The following is a 19,124-nucleotide window of genomic DNA, read 5'->3' as shown; positions in this document are numbered from 1 at the left end:
TGCCAAAAGGAATTAAAAATAACTTAAATACTCATAAAAAATTAGAGGATAAGAATCCATGTGGGAACATCCCTCTCTTTCATTCATAAAAATTAAAAACCAACAAAACCCAATATTTACCCATCTTGATACTATTTTTTTAGCTTTAAAATTTCAAATAACATCCCAAAAATCTTAATTACTCAAAGAGTATATATGTAGAAGTTGAGAGATAGAAAGAAAGAACAAAGAGAGATGGCTTCCCACCTCTCATTTCCCACTCCCTCAGCTCTCCACTGCTCCTATTTAAACTCCAAATCTTCTTCTTTATATCACTGTAAGTTGACGCACAGTTAGATTTTTAGTGTGAATTAGTTAAAGGTCATTTTTTTTGTTTTACTTTTCTTGGGATGTTTTGTTTAAAATTTGTAGTTTTCATGACCATAATACAGATGAAATCTCAATGTGGGGTTTTAGTTTCTATATGTTGTGTCTTGGTTTAAGGTCATTTTGGTTGAAATTTTATATTTTTTTCAAGACCCTTTTGAATTTATAGTGTGGAACTCCAGGTACTAAGCAGTTTAAGTTGATACACTGTTGAAATGAAATTGGGATATATATATATATATATTTTTTTTTGTTTGTTTCTTTTTGGGACTGGTTAATGTGATAATGTCATTCTTTTCTTGTTGAAAGTTAGCGTAGTACTTTTGAATACCCTTTTAGATTTTTGGCCTGAAATATATGTTGGGACTTGGGAATAATGTTTTTCTGGAATTGGCAGCCAATTTGAAGAAGAGGGTTGGGTTTCATGTGAGCTGCAGCTCAGAGAATGAGAGTTGTGCTTCATCTTCTTCTGATAATCCACAAGAACCTGTGGTTGAAAAGGTTTGTAATTTACAACAGCTTCTTGATGGGATGCTAATATTTTGAATTTAATGAATTATTGGTGATTTCTGGAAATTCAGCCTTTTTCCTTGGGTGCAAATTTTATTTCTTATTCCTCCATTAGTGGGAAGACCTGAAAATGGGAATTTGTATGTTATACATGCTTTGAAAATAGATTGCTTGTCAGTATTATTCAATTATATAATCAGTTATGGCTGAAATTCTGAGGACTTTAATAATCAATTATATCTCGGATACATCAATTTCCCTATAAGTTGCTGGCTCTAGCTTAGAATTTGGTTTGTTGATAAGCTTGATATTCGTGAACATTTATCAAGCATTTGAATGAGGACTTAAGGAGGAGTTGATTCTTACAAGGACATTTGATATTTTAACCAGAGTGGAAGTAGTTGCGGGTTCGGCTAAACCTAGTAAATTTGGTCCAAACCCTATATTTGTCTTAAGAAATCCATTGAATTATACACAAACAATTAATTTAGAACCCTGTAGCTTAAAAGAACTAAGAATTCAGAATACATAAGCTTCAAATCCTCGCTCCGCCTTAGGCCAACAACCAAATGGAGCTAGTTCTCAGTAGTAATACAATGGCGTAAATGATGTAAATCTTAATTTTCTTCTTGTCTATTGCTAAGCCCGATGTAGAGTGTTGGACTGTCTTGCTTAAGTTGTCGACGCGAAACTCGTGATGAAGAAGGCCTGCTTCCTTTAGCCCAACAATCACCTCATGAACTTACTACCAACATTAACTTCTTTAGTAGAGATTATAACCATTCACTTCTTTCAACTGGAGAATCTTGAACCTGGGAATATAATATGCTCTTCCTCATGAGGAGTAACCTTTAGAAGAATCTAGCCTATTATCATATTGTTGGGCTTTACGTCTCTAGCTAAATGGCAGTCTAGTCTTGTTCAATAATAGTTATGTTTCGAGCTGCCAGCTGCTCCAGAGTGAACCAGATTGAAAGTGCTTCCAGCTGTAGTTGGTTCACATTAGTGACAAATATGTGAAGGTGAAATCAACGTAGGAGAAGTCAGTTATAAGATCCATAATAAGGGACTTTCAAGGCGATACTGACTGGAGAGCTTGTGAGTAAACGGATGGCTGGTATTCAAACTGGCATTTTTGAGTGTGGTTTGTAAGGTGGCATTGCTCATTCAACTTTAGTTTCTTCGGGTTTCTATATGTCTTGTCATGAGGCCTATGCAATGCACCCATGTTATGATTGTTACTAGCCCATGAATGCAGATTTAAAGATACCAAACCTCTTCTGCCAGTGCTTTAGGTTAGTATAGAAGTACCAGTTCTAGCTGCATAAATTTTGTTCAATATGCTAAATAATCCCTTTCTTCTCCGGAAATTAATTAGTTGAACCACGTCTCAATAAAAATTTTCTGCGTCGAGCAATTGGCTCTTGGTGTGGAGAGAATCCGGACAAAACCAATGAAATGGAAAAATCCGAGTGAATGGAAAGGACAAAATATTGAATCATAAAAAATTTGGATCTGCAAACTAGACCCGCTTTTGAGGGGATTCATATTTGAGATTACTTTTATCCATTAGGAACTCTTTTATCATACTCCTGATTTCGTTACACTTTCTCATCTTTGCCTGGGTTTATGTACTCGTGACAACCTCCTTAGACCACAACTTCTCTTGTTTACTTTGGACAGCTGCACCTGTCCAAGATGAATGATGTGGTTTGAAGTACTTGGGTCAACCTCTCTAATCTTCGAGTCGATTTGGGCCGTTGATGTCTCCCTTCTCAGAAAACAGAAATTGTATATTCAGAAGCAGTTTAGAAATATACTTTAGAACAAAACTTCTAATTGAAATATTTAAAATGTTTTAGAATATTATAGTGAAAAAAAGACGTTGTTTGACTCTCCAAATAGTAATAGTATCATATATTATAGGACGCACTAACAACTTGTTTGGATGGTTGTTACATATCGTTTCAGAATGTATCATATCGTATTATATTATAGTATTATATTGTATTGTTTTGATGAATACACATTTGGAAAGATTGTATCGTTTGCCGTCGTTTCATGATGTCAACCACCAGTATGAAGAATAAATTTACAATAGTACAAAGAAAAAGTAGATACATGGTAGAATTATTGTATAAAAAGTTAGGATAAAGGATAAAATAAGATTAGATGGAAGAAGAAAATAAGGTAACGACGCGACCACACCAAATCGATCGTTACATAAAGTGATACTTTTCATCGTTACATAACAACGGATTTAACAAATACGATACAATAAAATTTAAATAACAATCAAAATAAACATTATATTTAAAGTAACAATATAATACATAGGTAACAACCACCCAAACAAGCTGTAACTGCTATTTTGTCTGTAAGTGCAATTTCTTAAACGGGTGACTACTTGTTAGGAATGATGCAACAATCACATTATACTATTGATTCAAGATCTGATGCTTGTCAAAACAGGGATCACAGACGTCAATCTCACGGAGATGGTGTCTTACTTGCCTATGCTCAACTGGAGCTCTGATAAGCGCTTCTGGCCAGAAAGCAATTGCCTTAGATGGAAATGAGAGAGCTTCCTGTCGGAACTGTGGGGGTAGTGGCGCTATAATATGTACGTCTAGATTGTTTTACGTCTTGTCTACTTCATCACATATTAAAGATAGCTATTTGACAAAATGAATTGAAATGACTGTACTAAGGAAATATATGAAGTAAAATCTTGTCAGTTATGTTTTAAAATGATTTTAAATTTCAGATTTATACTAAAAGTTATAATTTTAAATATTTCCGGAGCTAGTTTTCTTTTACTAAGTTTTAATTGCTTATTCTTGATCACCAAAAATGCATTCATAACGTTTTTTAACAATTAATTTATCGGTTAACAGCTTTATTTATTGTTCTAGTATTGCCTTCTTAAAGAAAGAGTTTAAGTGCATGCCTTAGCACCTTTCGCCTATACTAAAGCGCCACTTAAGCAACGTGAAGCACTCAGCCTGGCTTTAACTGAGATTCCGGGCTTAAGCTCACCTTAAACGAGCCTTTAACAACGCTGACTATACATATATTATTTTGGTGCTATTCTACTTTAAGATGTTCATTTTTTTTCCGTATATAGGTGATATGTGTGGTGGTACAGGAAAATGGAAAGCTCTAAACAGAAAACGAGCCAAAGATGTTTACGAGTTCACTGAATGCCCCAATTGTTATGGTATGTCATTATATCTAACCTCTATATCTTGAAGCTATTCTCTCTATCTGTGAATGTATTTCTGGCTTTTTGAGAAATAAGTTCCTCTAAACATCTGATGCTTGTGTACCCATACCTTCGTTACACTTTATTCTTGCACTGTAAAATTTCAGTTTATCTCGCTTATCAATATATACCTGAATATTGTTGCAAGTCAGTCTGTGATGACAGCTTTACTGTTTTTTTTCCTTGGCTTTTAGATAAAATCTGTGACGACTACTTCATGCATGTTACAACATTTTCGTTATCTAGTTCAAAGTTCAAACAACATGATTTGGGGCAGTCTTTCCAAAGGCCCCTCAAATATCCTCTTCGAATTTGTTCTGAGTTTGCACGTCTTATAAAAAAAATATGGAATATTCTCTCACATTTCTCTTCTTGAAAATTTGACTGAGCATATTCTAATAGCTGGTATCAGGCAACAATTCTGTTAGTTCGTAACGTGAAAATGGTGGCTTGGTTGCAGCCTAAGTTGCTCCGACACGGCAATTTAGGTGCCGCACTGGTGTCGACACGACACTAGTATGGGTGTGGGTATGAGATCCGTATCGGATTTGGTCAAACAATTTTGGGTACTTTGACCACGACGGACGGAAAAATTCGAGACGATATATAATATGATTCCCGAAATTAGGACAAAAAATAGGGTAAATTTAAAGACAATAGCATATCTTATCTAGGAAATCAATCATTTACTTATCTAACTTGAGAATAAAAAAGAAATCCATACTTTACAAATTATACATTAGTATTCCACAAAACTTATCATAATTTAGAGATATTTTTATATTTTTATTTTTTTTGAATTATTTTTAGCCGGATCCCTGCACTCGTATCCTTACTAGGATCCATATTCCCGAATCTTAGAATTTACATCTCGAAGGATCCGACCTCTAGATCCGCACCCGTGTCGGACACCCGCACCCGTGTCGGACACCCGCACCCGTGTCTGAGAAACTTAGGTTGCAACATTTATTCAAACTTGATTCGACATCCATAGTCCGAGACAGGATGTTGGAAGTGAATTGAAAGGGAATGAAACTGCATAAAACCAAAATTTAAATATTGCATAAGATATAGGGTTTTCTTTGTTGAATCACAACCCAAGAACGGCTCCTTTGCAATTTAGTTCTTCGATATTACCCCAACAAACATACTATCAGTAGTTTTTCAATGGACAGTCTCTTTTACTTGATAATCATTCACGTTAAGATTTTTGCTTTCGAAATAATTCATCTTATCTATCTTGAACACTAACATAGCAATATTTTTCTCATTGACTATGCAGGGCGAGGAAAACTTGTATGTCCTGTATGCTTGGGAACTGGTCTACCAAATAATAAAGGTCTTCTTAGGCGTCCGGATGCAAGAAAGTTACTTGATAAGATGTATAATGGGCGGCTGTTGCCAAACTCCTAGGTTAGTCTGCAATTTTATCCTAATTCATTTCTACTCTTTTCAATCCTGCTTATCACCTTAGCCTTTGCTATTTGGTGTTCAAAATCAGTTTACATTCCAAGAAGATGTCAGATTGAACATTTTACGCATAGATTCTCAAGTTCTGCTTTTGTCTTTCAATGGTAAAGTCATCTGCTCTAACCTTGTGTTTTGATACCTTTCCTTATTTCCTCAGGTTGAAAATTGTAATTGGACAAGGACAATGACAGCAGATTAAATTAACTAAGGATGTCACAACTTCTCTATTGTCGCACATATATAGAGTGTACGTGTTAGAACTCTTGTTCTAGCTCCCAATTTATCTTTATACTTGATTATATCCACTTTTTTATGTGTATAGTACATGCTGATTTTGTAGAAGTTTTTGATGTACTCCGATTTATTTGAATTTTCGTAGGTCCATAGGAAACGACCTAGCGACCAATACTCATTGCTTTGCCATTACTTTCGAGTTCATTTTATGGTGTTTTGAGGTCATGCAACACGAATTTGTGATTATATCCACTTTTTCGTGTGTATTAGTACATGCTTCTAAAGAATTTTTATGACGGACGATTGACCTGAATTTTCGTAGGTTCATAGGAAATTGTCTAGTGACCAATACTCGTTGCTTCATCATAACTTCCGGGTTCAGATTATGGCATTCGAGGTCATGCAATACAAATTTGTGATTATATCCACTTTTTCGTATCGATTTTATAGAATTTTTTGACGGACTCCGATTGGTTTGAATTTTCGTAGGTCAATAGGAAACGACCTATTAACCAATACTCATTGCTTCGTTATGACTAACGTAGTTTTTTGGCGTTCCTGGTTCTTTTTTTGATGTTTCGGGGTCATGCAACATGCATTAATGATTGTATTCACATTTTTGAATGTATTAGTACATGTTGATCTTCTAGAACTTTTTTTTTGGTGGACTAATTGTCTTGAAATTTCGTAGGTCCATAGGAAACGATTAGCGACCAATACTCATTGCTTCGCCATGACTTTCAGATTTATTTTTTGGCGTTTCGTGGTCACGTAACACGAATTTGTGATTATATCCACTTTTTTGTGTGTATTGGTATATGCGTATTTTATATATTTTTTTTGACGGATTCTAATTGGCCTGGTATTTTTGTAGATCAATATTCATTGCTTTGCCATGACTTTCGAGTTCATTTTATTGCGTTTCGAGGTCAGGCAAAACAAATTTGTGGTTATATCCACTTTTTTCGCGCATATTAGTACATGTTGACTTTGTATAAGTTTTTTGATGGACTTTGATTAGCCTATATTTTCATAGGTTTATAGGAAACGACCTAGTGGCATATATTCATTGCGTCACCATGACTTCGGGTTCATTTTATGGCGATTCATGGTCATGCAATACGAACTGATGATTATATCCACTTTTTTGTGGATATTAGTGCATGCTGATTTTGTAGAAGTTTTTTTGACGGACTCCGATTGGCTTGAATTTTTGCAGGTTTATAGGAAATGACATTGTGACCAATACTCATTGCTTTTCCATGACTTTCGGGTTCATTTTGTGTTGTTTCATGGTCATGTAATACGAATTTATGAATATATACATTTTTTCGTGTGTATACTATGCGATTTTGTTGAATTTTTTTGACGGACGTTGATTGACCTGAATTTCGTCGGTCCATAGAAAATGAGCTAGTGACAAAAACTCATTGCTTCGCTATTACTTTCGGGTTCATTTTATGGCGCTTTGAGGTCATGCAATATGAATTTGTAATTATATATATATATATATATTTTGTGTGTATTAGTACATGCTAATTTTGTAGAATTTTTTTTGATAGACTCTGATTGGCCTGAAATTTTGTAGGTCTAAAGGAAATGACCAAGTGACAAATACTCATTGCTTCACCATGACTATCTAGTTCATTTTATGGCATTTCATAGTCATGCAATATGAGTTTGCAATTATATCCATTTTTTCGTGTGTATACTATGCGATTTTGTTGAATTTTTTTGACGGACGTTGATTGACCTGAATTTCGTCGGTTCATAGAAAATGACCTAGTGACAAAAACTCATTGCTTCGCTATTACTTTCGGGTTCATTTTGTGGCGCTTTCAGGTCATGCAATATGAATTTGTAATTATATATATATATTTCGTGTGTATTAGTACATGCTAATTTTGTAGAATTTTTTTGATAGACTCTGATTGGCCTGAAATTTTGTAGGTCCAAAGGAAATGACCAAGTGACAAATACTCATTGCTTCACCACGACTATCTAGTTCATTTTATGGCATTTCATAGTCATGCAATATGAGTTTGCGATTATATCCATTTTTTCGTGTGTATTAGTACATGCTGAATTTGTAGAATTTTTTTGAGCGGCTCCTATCTGGTTGAAATTTCTTCGGTCCATATGACACGACCTAGTGACCAATACTCGTTGCTTCGCCATGATTCATTGCTTTTTGGAATTTTAGGTTCTTTTTTTGTGTTTTAGGATCATGCAACACGAATTTATAATTACATCCACTTTTTCGTGTGTATTAGTACATGTTGATTTCTAGAAATTTTGTTGGCGGGCTTTAATTGGCTTGAAATTTTGTAGATGTATAGGAAAAGGTTTAGTGACCAATACAGATCGCTTCGCCATGACTTTCAGATTTATTTTTTGGCGTTTCCTGGTCATGTAACATGCATTTGTGATTATATTCACTTTTCGTGTGTATTACTAAATGCTAATTTTGTAGATTTTTTTTGACAGACACTGGCATGAAATTTCGTACGTCCACAAGAAACGACTTAAGTGACCAATATTCATTGCTTCGCCATGACGTTCGAGTTGAACATGGGTGACTGGCTCCGAATCTCCATAAATTTTGCGGGCCCAACAGAAACGACTTAATGAACAACAATAATAACTTCTCCATGACCGTTCCTCGTTTTTTTAGTATTTTAAGGTCATAAAACAAGGATTCAAGACGATTTTCGATTTTTTGTGTGCTAGTCCATGCCATCTGTATGAATTTGGACGAACGACTCAGACTCGCCTAAATTTTACAGATGCATCAAAAATGACATAATGAAAAATAGTCGTTGCTTTGCTATGAACATTCCTCGTTTTTTGGCGTTTAGGGGCATAAAACAGAAATTTAGGACGATTTTCGATTTTTCATGTACTATAGTCCACGCTATCTGCATGATTTGGGCGAGCGACTCCGAATCACCTAAATTTTACAGACCCATCAAAAATGACATAATGAACAATAGTCATCGCTTCGCCATGACCGTTCCTCATATTTAGGCGTTTTAGGGCCATAAAAAAGGAACTTAGGATGATTTTTGATTTATTGTGTGCTATAGTCCACGTCATCTGGATAAACTCGAGCAATAATCTCTGAATCGCCTAAAATTTTGCGGGCCCATCAGAAACAACCTAATGAACAATATTCATCGCTTCGCCATGACCGTTCCTCGTTCTTAGCATTTTAGGGCCTTAAAATAGAAATTCTGGGCAATTTTCTAATTTTTATGTGCTATAGTCCTCGCCATCTGCATTAGCTCGGGTGATCGGTTCCAAATTGCCTAAAATTTTGAGGGCCCGTAAGAATAACCTAATGAACAATAGTCAGACCGTCCTCGATTTTTGACGTTTTAAGGCCATGAAACAAGAATTCAAGACGATTTTGATTTTATCCACGCTATCTGTATCAACTTGGGCAACCAACTCGGAATCGCCTAAAATTTTGCGTGCCTATAAAAAAAGACCTAATGAACAATAATTATCGCTTCGCCATGATCTTTCCGCGTTTTTTGGTGTTTTAAGGCTATAAAATAAGAATTCAGTACGATTTTTGATTTTTTGTGCAATAGTCTACGACATCTGCATGAACTCAGGCACTGGCTCCGAATTGCCTAAAACTTCATGCACTCATAAAAAATGACCTAATGAACAATAATTATTGTTTCGCCATAACCGTTTCTTATTTTTTGGTGTTTTAACGCTATAATATAGGAATTCATAACGATTTTCGATTTTTCGTGTGATATAATCCACACCATCTGCATGAACTCAGGTAACCGGCTCCAAATCACTTAAAATTTTGTGGGACCATTAGAAACACCTAATGAACAATAGTTATCGGTTCGCCATGGCCGTTAATCAATTTTTAGCGTTTTAGGGCCATAAAATAGGAATTTAAGTTGATTTTCTAGTTTTTCGTGTGCTATAGTCTACATCATCTGCATGAACTCGGGTGACCGACTCTGAATAACCTCAAATTTTTCGGGCCTATCAGAAGCGACTTAATGAACAATAGTCATCACTTCGCCATGACCGTTCGTCGTTTTTTGTGTTTGGAGCTATAAAATAGGAATTCAGGATGATTTTTGATTATTCGTGTTTTGGTTCACGCCATCCGCATGATTCGGGTGACCGACTACGAATTTCCTAAAATATTGCGGACCCATCAGAAATGATCTAATGAACCATAGTCATTGCTTCACCATGATTGTTCATCGTTTTTGTGTTTAGGGCTATAAAACCGAAATTTAGGACAATTTCTTGGCGTTTTAAGGCTATGAAACAGGAATTCAACACGTTTTATTTTTATTTTTTTGTGTTCTATAGTCCACGCCATCTGCATAAACTCGGGTGACCAGCTCTGAGTTACCTAAATTTTTTGTGGATCCATTAGAAAAGACCTAATGAATAATAACTGTCGCTTCACCATGACTGCTCCTTAGTTTTTTGCCGTTTTAGGGTCTAAAGCAGGAATTTAGCATGATTTCCGATTTTTCGTGTGCATCCACGCCATCTGCATGAACTGGGGCGATTAGCTCCAAATCGCCTAAAGTTTTGCGGGCCCATAAAAATGACCCACTAAATAATATTCATTGCTTCGCCGTGACCGTTCCTCGTTTTTTGGAGTTTTAAGGCCATAAAACAAGGTTTCACAATGATTTCCAATTTTTCGTGTGGTATAGTCCACAACATCTGCATGAACTCAGGCGACCGACTCTGAATTGCCTAAAAATTTTCGGGCTTATCAGAAATGACATAATGAACAAAACTCATCGCTCCGCCTTGACCGTTACTCGTTTTTGGCATATTAGGGCCATATATTCCACGCCTGCCTGAACTCGGATGAACGGCTCCGAATCGCCTAAAATTTTGCGGGTCCATCAAAAATGACCTAATGAACAATAGTTATCGCTTTGCCATTAATCGTTTCTCGTTTTTTTCGTTTTAGGTACATAAAATAAAAATTCACCACAATTTCTGATTTTTCGTGTGCTAGAGTTTATGACATATGTATGAACTAGGGCGACCGAGTCGCTTCGCCACAACCGTTCCGTATTCTTTAGCGTTTTAGAGCCAAAAACAGGAATGCAGGACGATTTCAGATTTTTCGTATGCTATAGTTCACGCCATTTGCATGAATTTAGCAGACCGACTCTGATTTGCCTAAAATTTGCTGGATAATCAGATTCGACATAATTAACAATAGTTACCGCTTCGCCATGAACATCCCTCATTTTTTGGCATTTTAGGGCCATAAAACAGGAATTATGCACACTTTTTGATTTTTCATGTGCTATAGTCCTCAAGCAACCGGTTCAGAATCGCCTAAAATTTTGTGGGCCCATCAAAAATGACCTAATGAATAATAATCATCGCTTCGCCATGACCGTTCCTAATTTTTTGGCATTTTAGGGCCATAAAATAGGAATTAAGGACGATTTCCCAATCTTCGTGCGTTATAATCTATGCTAGTGCTAATTGCATGAACTCGCACAACCGACTTCGAATTTAGCCCGATTCCCATATTTTTGTGTGCTATAGTTCATCCTATTTGCATGGGTCCGGGCGTCCATACATGAATCACCTAAAATTTTGCCAGCCCATCAAAAACGACATAAGGAACATTAGTCATCGCCTTGCCATGACCGGTCCTAGTTTTTTGGCGTTTTAGGGTCATGAAACTGGAATTCTGCCCGATTTCCAAATTTTCGTGTGCTATAGCCCACGCCATCTGCATAGGTCTAGGACACCGTACTCGAATCACCTAAAATTTTGTCGGCCTATCAAAACGACCTAAGGAACATTAATCATCGCCTCGCCATGATTGTTCCTCATTTTTTGGCGTTTTAGGACCATAAAGTAGGAATTTCATCTGATTTTCAGATTTTCGTGTGCTAGCCTGTGCCATCTACATGGGTTCGGGCGTACGAACCCGAATAGCCTAAAATTTTGTCGGCCCATAAAAAACTACCTAAGGAACATTAGCCATCGCCTCTCCATGACCGTTCCTCATATTTGGGATAGGCAAAATAACTTAAATTCCACCCGATTTTTAGATTTTGTGTGCTATAGACCAGGCCATTTGCATGAGCCCGGGAGACCAGACTCGAATTGCCTAAAATTTTACCGGCCTATCAAAAACAACTTAAGGAACATTAGTCATCGCCTTGCCATGATCGTTCCCTATTCTTTAGCGTTTCAAGGTCATAAAACAAGAATTCTGCATGATTCCCAGATATTTGTGTGCTCTAGTCCACGCTATCTGCATGGGTCCGGGCATCTGCACCCAAATCGTCTAAAATTTTGCTGGCACATAAAAAAGGATCTAAGGAACATTAGTAATCGCCTCGCGCCGTTCCTCATTTTTGGTGTTTAGGGCCATAAAACTGAAATTCCGCCTGATTCCCAAATATTTGTGTGCTATAGCCCACACCATCTGCATGGATTGGGGCGACCGAATTTGGATCGCCTAAAATTTTGCCGGCCCATAAAAAATAACCTAAGGAACATTAGTCATCGCTTTTCCATGACCGTTCCTCGTTTTTGGGCGTTTTAAGGCCATAAAATAAAATTTCACCCAATTCTTAGATTTTCGTGTTCTATAGCCCACACAATTTGTATGATTCCGGGCGTCCGGGCGTGAATATCCCAAAAATTTTTCGGCCCTTCAAAAATGACCTGAGGAACATTAGTCGTCGCCTTGCCATGACCGTTCCTCTTTTTTTTTTTTAGCATTTTAGGATCACAAAACTTGAATTTCGCCCAACTTCCAAATTTTCGTGTGCCATAGCTGTTACATCCCGCATTTTAGTATGTTAGAGTTTCGTCGAAAGTTAATCGACGTAAGATCGAGAATGGGATTATTTTGAGATTATAAACATCATGCTATTTCAAACAAGTGATGAGTAAATTTGTGAAGGTGAGAGGGGAAGCAAGTCAAAAAAAATAAATTTTCGTCCAAGTTTGGCATATATTGGGTTAAAATGCGGGCCGAGCGATAATACACGATATTTATGGACTAGTACCATACAAGGTACCATATAACATGATAGTAGGATGTATAAAGTGTATTGAAAATAATTAGAATTTTAAGTAATTTGAGACAATTCTTAATTATGCACATAATTGGTTAATTACTGGATAGCGAGATATTACCTAATTAGTTAATTAATTATGGGATAAGATCAAAATCCCCACCCCACCCCACGTGGCAGCAAGCCACTAAATCAAACAAATGACTCATGGTCATTTTTTATTAGGGGCCAAACTAATGCCTTAGTTACATAATACTCCATTTCTAACATTTTCAATACATTACAATCAGATGGGAGATTTGGCATATTACCAACGTGAATTCTTACAATTCCTACAAAACACTTCAATATGATTCATTTCTAACAATCAGACATGAGCTTTGCATATTAGCAACATGATTTCTTCAAGCAATTCCTACAAGTTTTTGACAGAACTTTTTGCAACCAAACGATTCCAACGAGAATTATTAGAACCTTAGCAACGTAAAATTTTGCGGTTTTAAGGAGTACGGTGCAACCTTTTCCAAGAATATCATACAGATTTTTCCCTACTCCATGTATGTTAAGGTTATCGCTTATTTCTTTTGGCATGATCTATACGACACAAACGAAACGAGAAAATGCACAACTTTCATAAATAACTCTATTCATAAAAGTATTAGAGGTGCCTATGTTCTTGAATTTCTATGTGTCCTATTATTTTATCATCTGTTCATGAGTATCGGAAAAATACATAAGTTGAAAAGGTTTACTTCATGATATTATTCAAAGGCATAATGGTCTTATGACATTCTGACATATTTTATTGACGTACTTCTCATGCATTGCATTCATTTACATGTACATTGACCCATGACCAGATGGTGTAATATACACATATATATGTATATTATATGTATATGGGATGTGAGAAAAGGTTACGATGTTATATACATACCACCACCTGATCAGTTGGTATACGTTGATGATTTTGCCAATAGTGGCCGAGATGATATGATGGGATGCCCTCAAAGGCCTGATGATGTTATGAAACATGTATCTATGCACGACATGACATTCATACGCATATGCATGACACTATAATTATTTCATGAATTACAGAGTTATCCAGACTTACAGGTTGAGTCATTTACTTTATATTTCTTCCATGTCTGTTATGTACTTATTTATGTGCCTTACATACTCGGTACATTATTCGTACTGACGTCCCTTTTGCTTGGGGACGCTGTGTTTCATGCTCGCAGGTCCCGATAGACAGGTCGAGAGCCCTCCAAGTAGGCTATCAGCTCAACGGAAGATGTTGGTGCGCTCCATTTGCTTCGAAGTTGCTTGTTTGGTTAGTATGATTTAGACGTGCATTGTTTAGTATGGCGGGACTCTATCCCGACCTTTATGAAAATTATGTATTATTAGAGGCTTGTAGACATATGTCATCTACGTAAAAGATTGTATGGCCTTGTCGGTCTATGTTCAGTATACGAGTGGTTATTTTGGTCTTATAGGCCCATATGTCTTTTGTAAAAGTTGGTATCACATGTTGTATTCTACTAATCTCACGGCAGCATTCCAGCTCAGTTATCTATGATAGTATGACATGAAAAGATACGTTATGCTGATACTCGATTGAGTAAGGTACCGGGTGTCACACCTCCTTTTTCCGCACCCGAGAGGGTACAAGGGAGTTTTTCCAATTAAAGGACAATCGAAAGGGGATTTATTTGTTTATTTCAGAGTCGCCACTTGGGAGATTTAGGGTGTCCCAAGTCACCAATTTTAATCCCGAATCGAGGAAAAGAATGACTCCATATTACAGTCTGCATACCAGAAATCCGTATAAGGAATTCTGTTAACCCGGGAGAAGGTGTTAGGCACTCCCGAGTTCCGTGGTTCTAGCACGGTCGCTCAACTGTTATATTTGGCTTAATTATCTGATTTTATACAAATATGAACTTATGTGCAAATTTTATCTTTTAACCGCTTTTATCATTTACTGTTATTTTTATCAAGAATTACAGCGTTGTGAAAATGTATCTCGAACCACGTTACAATCAATGTACCCGTGGTCTTCGACACACTTTGACTCCGTTGAGATTTGGATTTGGGTCACATCAATGTGCACCCGAGTTTAAGGAAATTAAATTATTAAAGGCGCGCCTAAAGCGACTAGCGTATTTATTTTGGGTAGGACCGTGGAATTTTGCTAAACGGTCCATCCCGAAATCTAAGCAATTTGAAAACAAATATTTACTGAGGGCCCCGCAATTTTGTATTTTTATTTGCCGAGGCTCATCTCATTCTTATTTTTTTAAAAGGAATTTGCAACGTCATGGACACGCATCTCGAACCACGTCACAATCAATGTACCCGTGATTAGAAACACATTTCGACTCCGTTGAGAATTGGATTTGGGTCACATAAATGTGCACCCGAGTTTAAGAAGGTAAGATTTATTAAGGCGCGTCCTAAAGAGTCTAACGTATTGTGATTTTAGGAAGAGGTCGTGAAGGTTCATTAAACGACCAAATCCAAAGTCTACTCAATGGTTATGTATTTTATTGAGGGCCCCGGCGATTTGTGATTTATTTGGCGAGGCTCGTCTCATTTTTATTTTAAAGGATAAACCTATAGTGACTACATTTTTCTATTATGTTCGTCTCTAAAATAAAAGAAAAATCTCCAAATTATTTACATGCTGAAAAACGCAAATTATTAGTTATTAAGTTACGGCTAATGTGAATGGAAAATTGCGATCGCGTTTGTACAAGGAAAAACTGCTTTCATTCCACATTTTATTATTTGCTAGAACATGAGATAAATACACAATAATATCAAAACAGATTAACTATTCTTCGATTAATGTAAACTAACATTATTAGAGGAAGAAGTTATACATATGCGACATCATTGCTCATTTAATCAATCAACTACATTTTTATACCAAGAGAGGAAAATTAATATTCAAACACAAATCCAACAAGAGGAATTCAACAGGAACAAAGCCTGATTAATATTTCATTTTTCTCTTCAAGCCGAGAGTGTACAAATGTGTACCCGGAAACAACAATACAGGAACAAAAGAAGTAGGAGTCAGCAACAATAATACCACAACAACAGCAGATTCAGCAACACCGCAGAACCAATAACAACCAATAGAATAACCCAGTAACAGATTGAAAGCTCAACAATGCCAAAGTGCAATCGCAGTCAAAGCAGAAGAAAGAAAATATACGAGATGCAGTAGTTTCGGATTTTTGAATAACACTCGAGAAAAGACAAACGGAATTTATTCAAATAGAAGTTCAAGTTGTCTTTCTCTTTTACTCTCTAACACTCTTGAGATGTTTTCCAGAATCTATTACTCTCAAAAATGTTCTCCCAAATAATAATCTCTAAATCCTCTCAATAATATTCAACTCTTTTCTCCCAAAAAATCTTCTCAATGTTCAAGTTCTAAAAACTCTCTAAAAAAATCCTGCCTTTCAAGTCAAGAATGACTCTATATATAGCAAGACAAGTCTTCCATTCCCAACCCCAAAATTATTCCCCCAATGACATGCTTTGGCCCACTATTAAATGTCTTCTTTATTTTAAATTTTGTCTCCCATGCCTACATTAAATAAATACCACATTCCCAACCCATTACAATATGTTCCCCATGCCTATATTAAACAAGTACAAGATTTCTCCCCATTATGTTTTGTCTTGTCCCCCATTATATTAAACAAGTACATCAAAAACCCCACCCCATTATATTTGTTCCCCATGCTTAACATAAAGAATCAAAATAATTAATATACCCGTTCCTCGTTTTACATGCCCATCAAATTTTACAGGCGACCAGACCTGAAACTCCTAAAATTTTACATGCCCATCAAAAATGACCTAAGGAACATTAATCATCGCCTCACCATGACAGTTCCTCATTTTTGGTCGTTTAGGGCCATAAAACAAGAATTTTGCTAGATTCCTATATTTTTGTGTATTATAGCCCACGCCATTTGCATGGGTTCGGGCGACCGGACTCGTATCGGCTAAAATTTTACCGGCCCATCAAAAATGACCTAAGGAACATTAATTATCGTCTCACCATGATCGTTCCTCATTTTTTGGCCTTTAAGGCCCTAATACTAGAATTCTGCCCGATTTTCAAATTTTCATTTGCTATATCTCATACCATCTATATGGACACGAGCGACCAGACTCGAATCAAATAAAATTTTACTAGCCATAAAAACGACCTAAGGAACATTAGTGATCGCCTCGCCATGATCGTTCCTCATTTTTTGACGTTTTAGGGCCATAAAATTGAAATTTTACCTGATTCAAATGTTAGTGTGCTATAGCCTACGCCATCTGCATGGATCCGGGTGCTCATACTCGAATCGCATAAAATTTTGCTGGCCCATAAAAAACGACCTAAGGAACACGCCTTGATATGACCGTTATTCGTTTTTAGCATTTTAGGGCCATAAAACAGGAATCCGCCCGATTTTCATATTTTCTCGTTCTATTATAGCCCATGAAAACTACATGGGTCCGGGCAACCGGAGTCGATTCGGCTAAAATTTTTCCGTCCCATAAAAAATGCTCTTAGAAACATTAGTCATCGCCTCGCCATGACCGTTCCTCCTTTTCTGGCATTATAGGGCCAAAAACTGAAATTCCGCCTCTCAGATTTTTGCGTGCTATAGCCCACGCTATCTGCATGGGCCCGGACATCCGTATCCAAATCTTCTAATATTTTGCCGGCCCATCAAAAATGACTTAAGGAATATTAGTCATCTCCTCTCCATGACCTTTCCTCATTTTTTGTGTTTTAGGGCCAAAAACTAGAGTTCTGCCTAATTCTCAAATTTTCGTATGCTATAGCAGCCATATGCGTGGGTCCGGGCGACGGGACTCGAATTGCCTAAAATTTAGCTAGTCCATCAAAAACAACCTAAGAAACATTAATCGTCACCTCGCCATGACTGTTCCTCGTTTTGGCATTTTAATGCTATAAATCAGGAATTCTACCCGATTCCTAGATATTCGTGTGCTATAGCACACTCCATCTGTATGGGTTTGGGCGACTAGACCCGAAACTCTTAAAATTTTGTCAACCCATAAAAACGACCTAAGGAACATTAGTCACGTCTTTCCATGATCGTTCCTCATTTTTTGGCATTTTAGGGCCATGAAACTAGAATTTCGCCCAATTCCTAGATTTTCGTGTGCTATAGACCATGCCATTTGTATGGGTTCGGATAGCCTAAAATTTTACGAACTCATCAAAATCGACCGAAGGAACATTAGTCATCACCTCGCCATAACCGTTCCTCATTTTTGGCGTTTTAAGACCAAAAAACTGGAATTCCACCCGATTCCCACATTTTCTTGTCCTATAGCCCATGCCATCTGCATGGGTCCGGAACCGAATCGCTTAAAATTTTTTTGGACCATAAAAACGACCTAAGAAACATTATTTATCGTCTCGCCGTGACCTTTCTTCATTTTAGGCGTTTTAAGGCCATAAACTTGGAATTTCTCCCGATTCTCAGATTTTCGTGTGCTATAGCCCACGTCATCTGCATAGATTCGGGCGGCTGGACCCGATTGCTTAAACCCGAACCTGGATTGCATAAAATTTTGTCGGCCTATCAAATACGACCTAAGGATCATTAGTCATTTTGCCATGACTGTTTCTCGTTTTTGGAGTTTTAGGGCCATAAATTCTACCATATTCCCAGATTTTTGTAAGCTAATGTCTATGCCATCTGCATGGGTCCGGTGACCAGATCCGGATCGCCTTGAATTTTGTCGGCCCATAAAAAACGACCTAAGGAACATTAGTCATCACCTAGCCATGACCGTTCCTTGTTTTTTGACATTTTAGGGCCATAAAATTGAAATTTCGCCACATTCCCAAATTTTCGTGTGCTATAACCCACAACATATGCATGGGTCGCGACGCCTGGACCCGAATCGCCAAAAATATTGTCGGACCGTCAAAAATGACTTAAATAACACTAGTCATCGTCTCGCCATGACCGTTCCTTATTTTTTTAACAATTTAGGGCCATAAAATTGGAATCCCACCCGATTCTTAGATTTTCATGTGCTATATGGCCTACGTCATCTGCAAGGGTCAACAACCAAACCCGAATCGCTTAAAATTCTGTAGGGCCATCAAAAATAGCCTAAGAAATATTAGTCATCGCCTCGCCATGACTGTTCTC

The 19,124-nt window shown here is 37.0% G+C and overlaps 1 protein-coding gene across 6 annotated transcripts; it reads left to right on the top strand.

Moving 5' to 3' along the window:
- Positions 1 to 86: 86 nt before the first annotated feature.
- Positions 87 to 8,525, top strand: LOC107824783 (protein PHOTOSYSTEM I ASSEMBLY 2, chloroplastic-like). 6 transcript variants are annotated; one of them, XR_012702419.1, is made up of 8 exons: positions 87 to 316; positions 764 to 867; positions 3,349 to 3,499; positions 4,004 to 4,096; positions 5,424 to 5,554; positions 5,769 to 5,858; positions 6,720 to 6,773; positions 7,065 to 7,286. XR_012702419.1 is itself a non-coding variant. In XM_075237557.1 (6 exons), the coding sequence occupies exons 1-5, from the start codon at positions 235 to 237 to the stop codon at positions 5,552 to 5,554; spliced, it is 561 nt and encodes a 186-aa protein (XP_075093658.1). In that variant the 5' UTR covers positions 87 to 234; the 3' UTR covers positions 5,769 to 6,091. The 6 variants fall into 6 exon arrangements, 1 of the variants encoding a protein (XP_075093658.1); XR_012702418.1 differs by lacking the exons at positions 6,720 to 6,773; positions 7,065 to 7,286 and adding an exon at positions 8,333 to 8,525; XR_012702417.1 differs by lacking the exons at positions 6,720 to 6,773; positions 7,065 to 7,286 and adding an exon at positions 7,796 to 8,003.
- Positions 8,526 to 19,124: the final 10,599 nt, after the last annotated feature.

This window comes from Nicotiana tabacum, chromosome 18 (assembly GCF_000715075.1).
Source record: "Nicotiana tabacum cultivar K326 chromosome 18, ASM71507v2, whole genome shotgun sequence".
In the NCBI taxonomy this organism is placed as follows: Eukaryota; Viridiplantae; Streptophyta; class Magnoliopsida; order Solanales; family Solanaceae; genus Nicotiana; species Nicotiana tabacum.
This window is presented reverse-complemented; position numbering and strand designations above follow the sequence as displayed.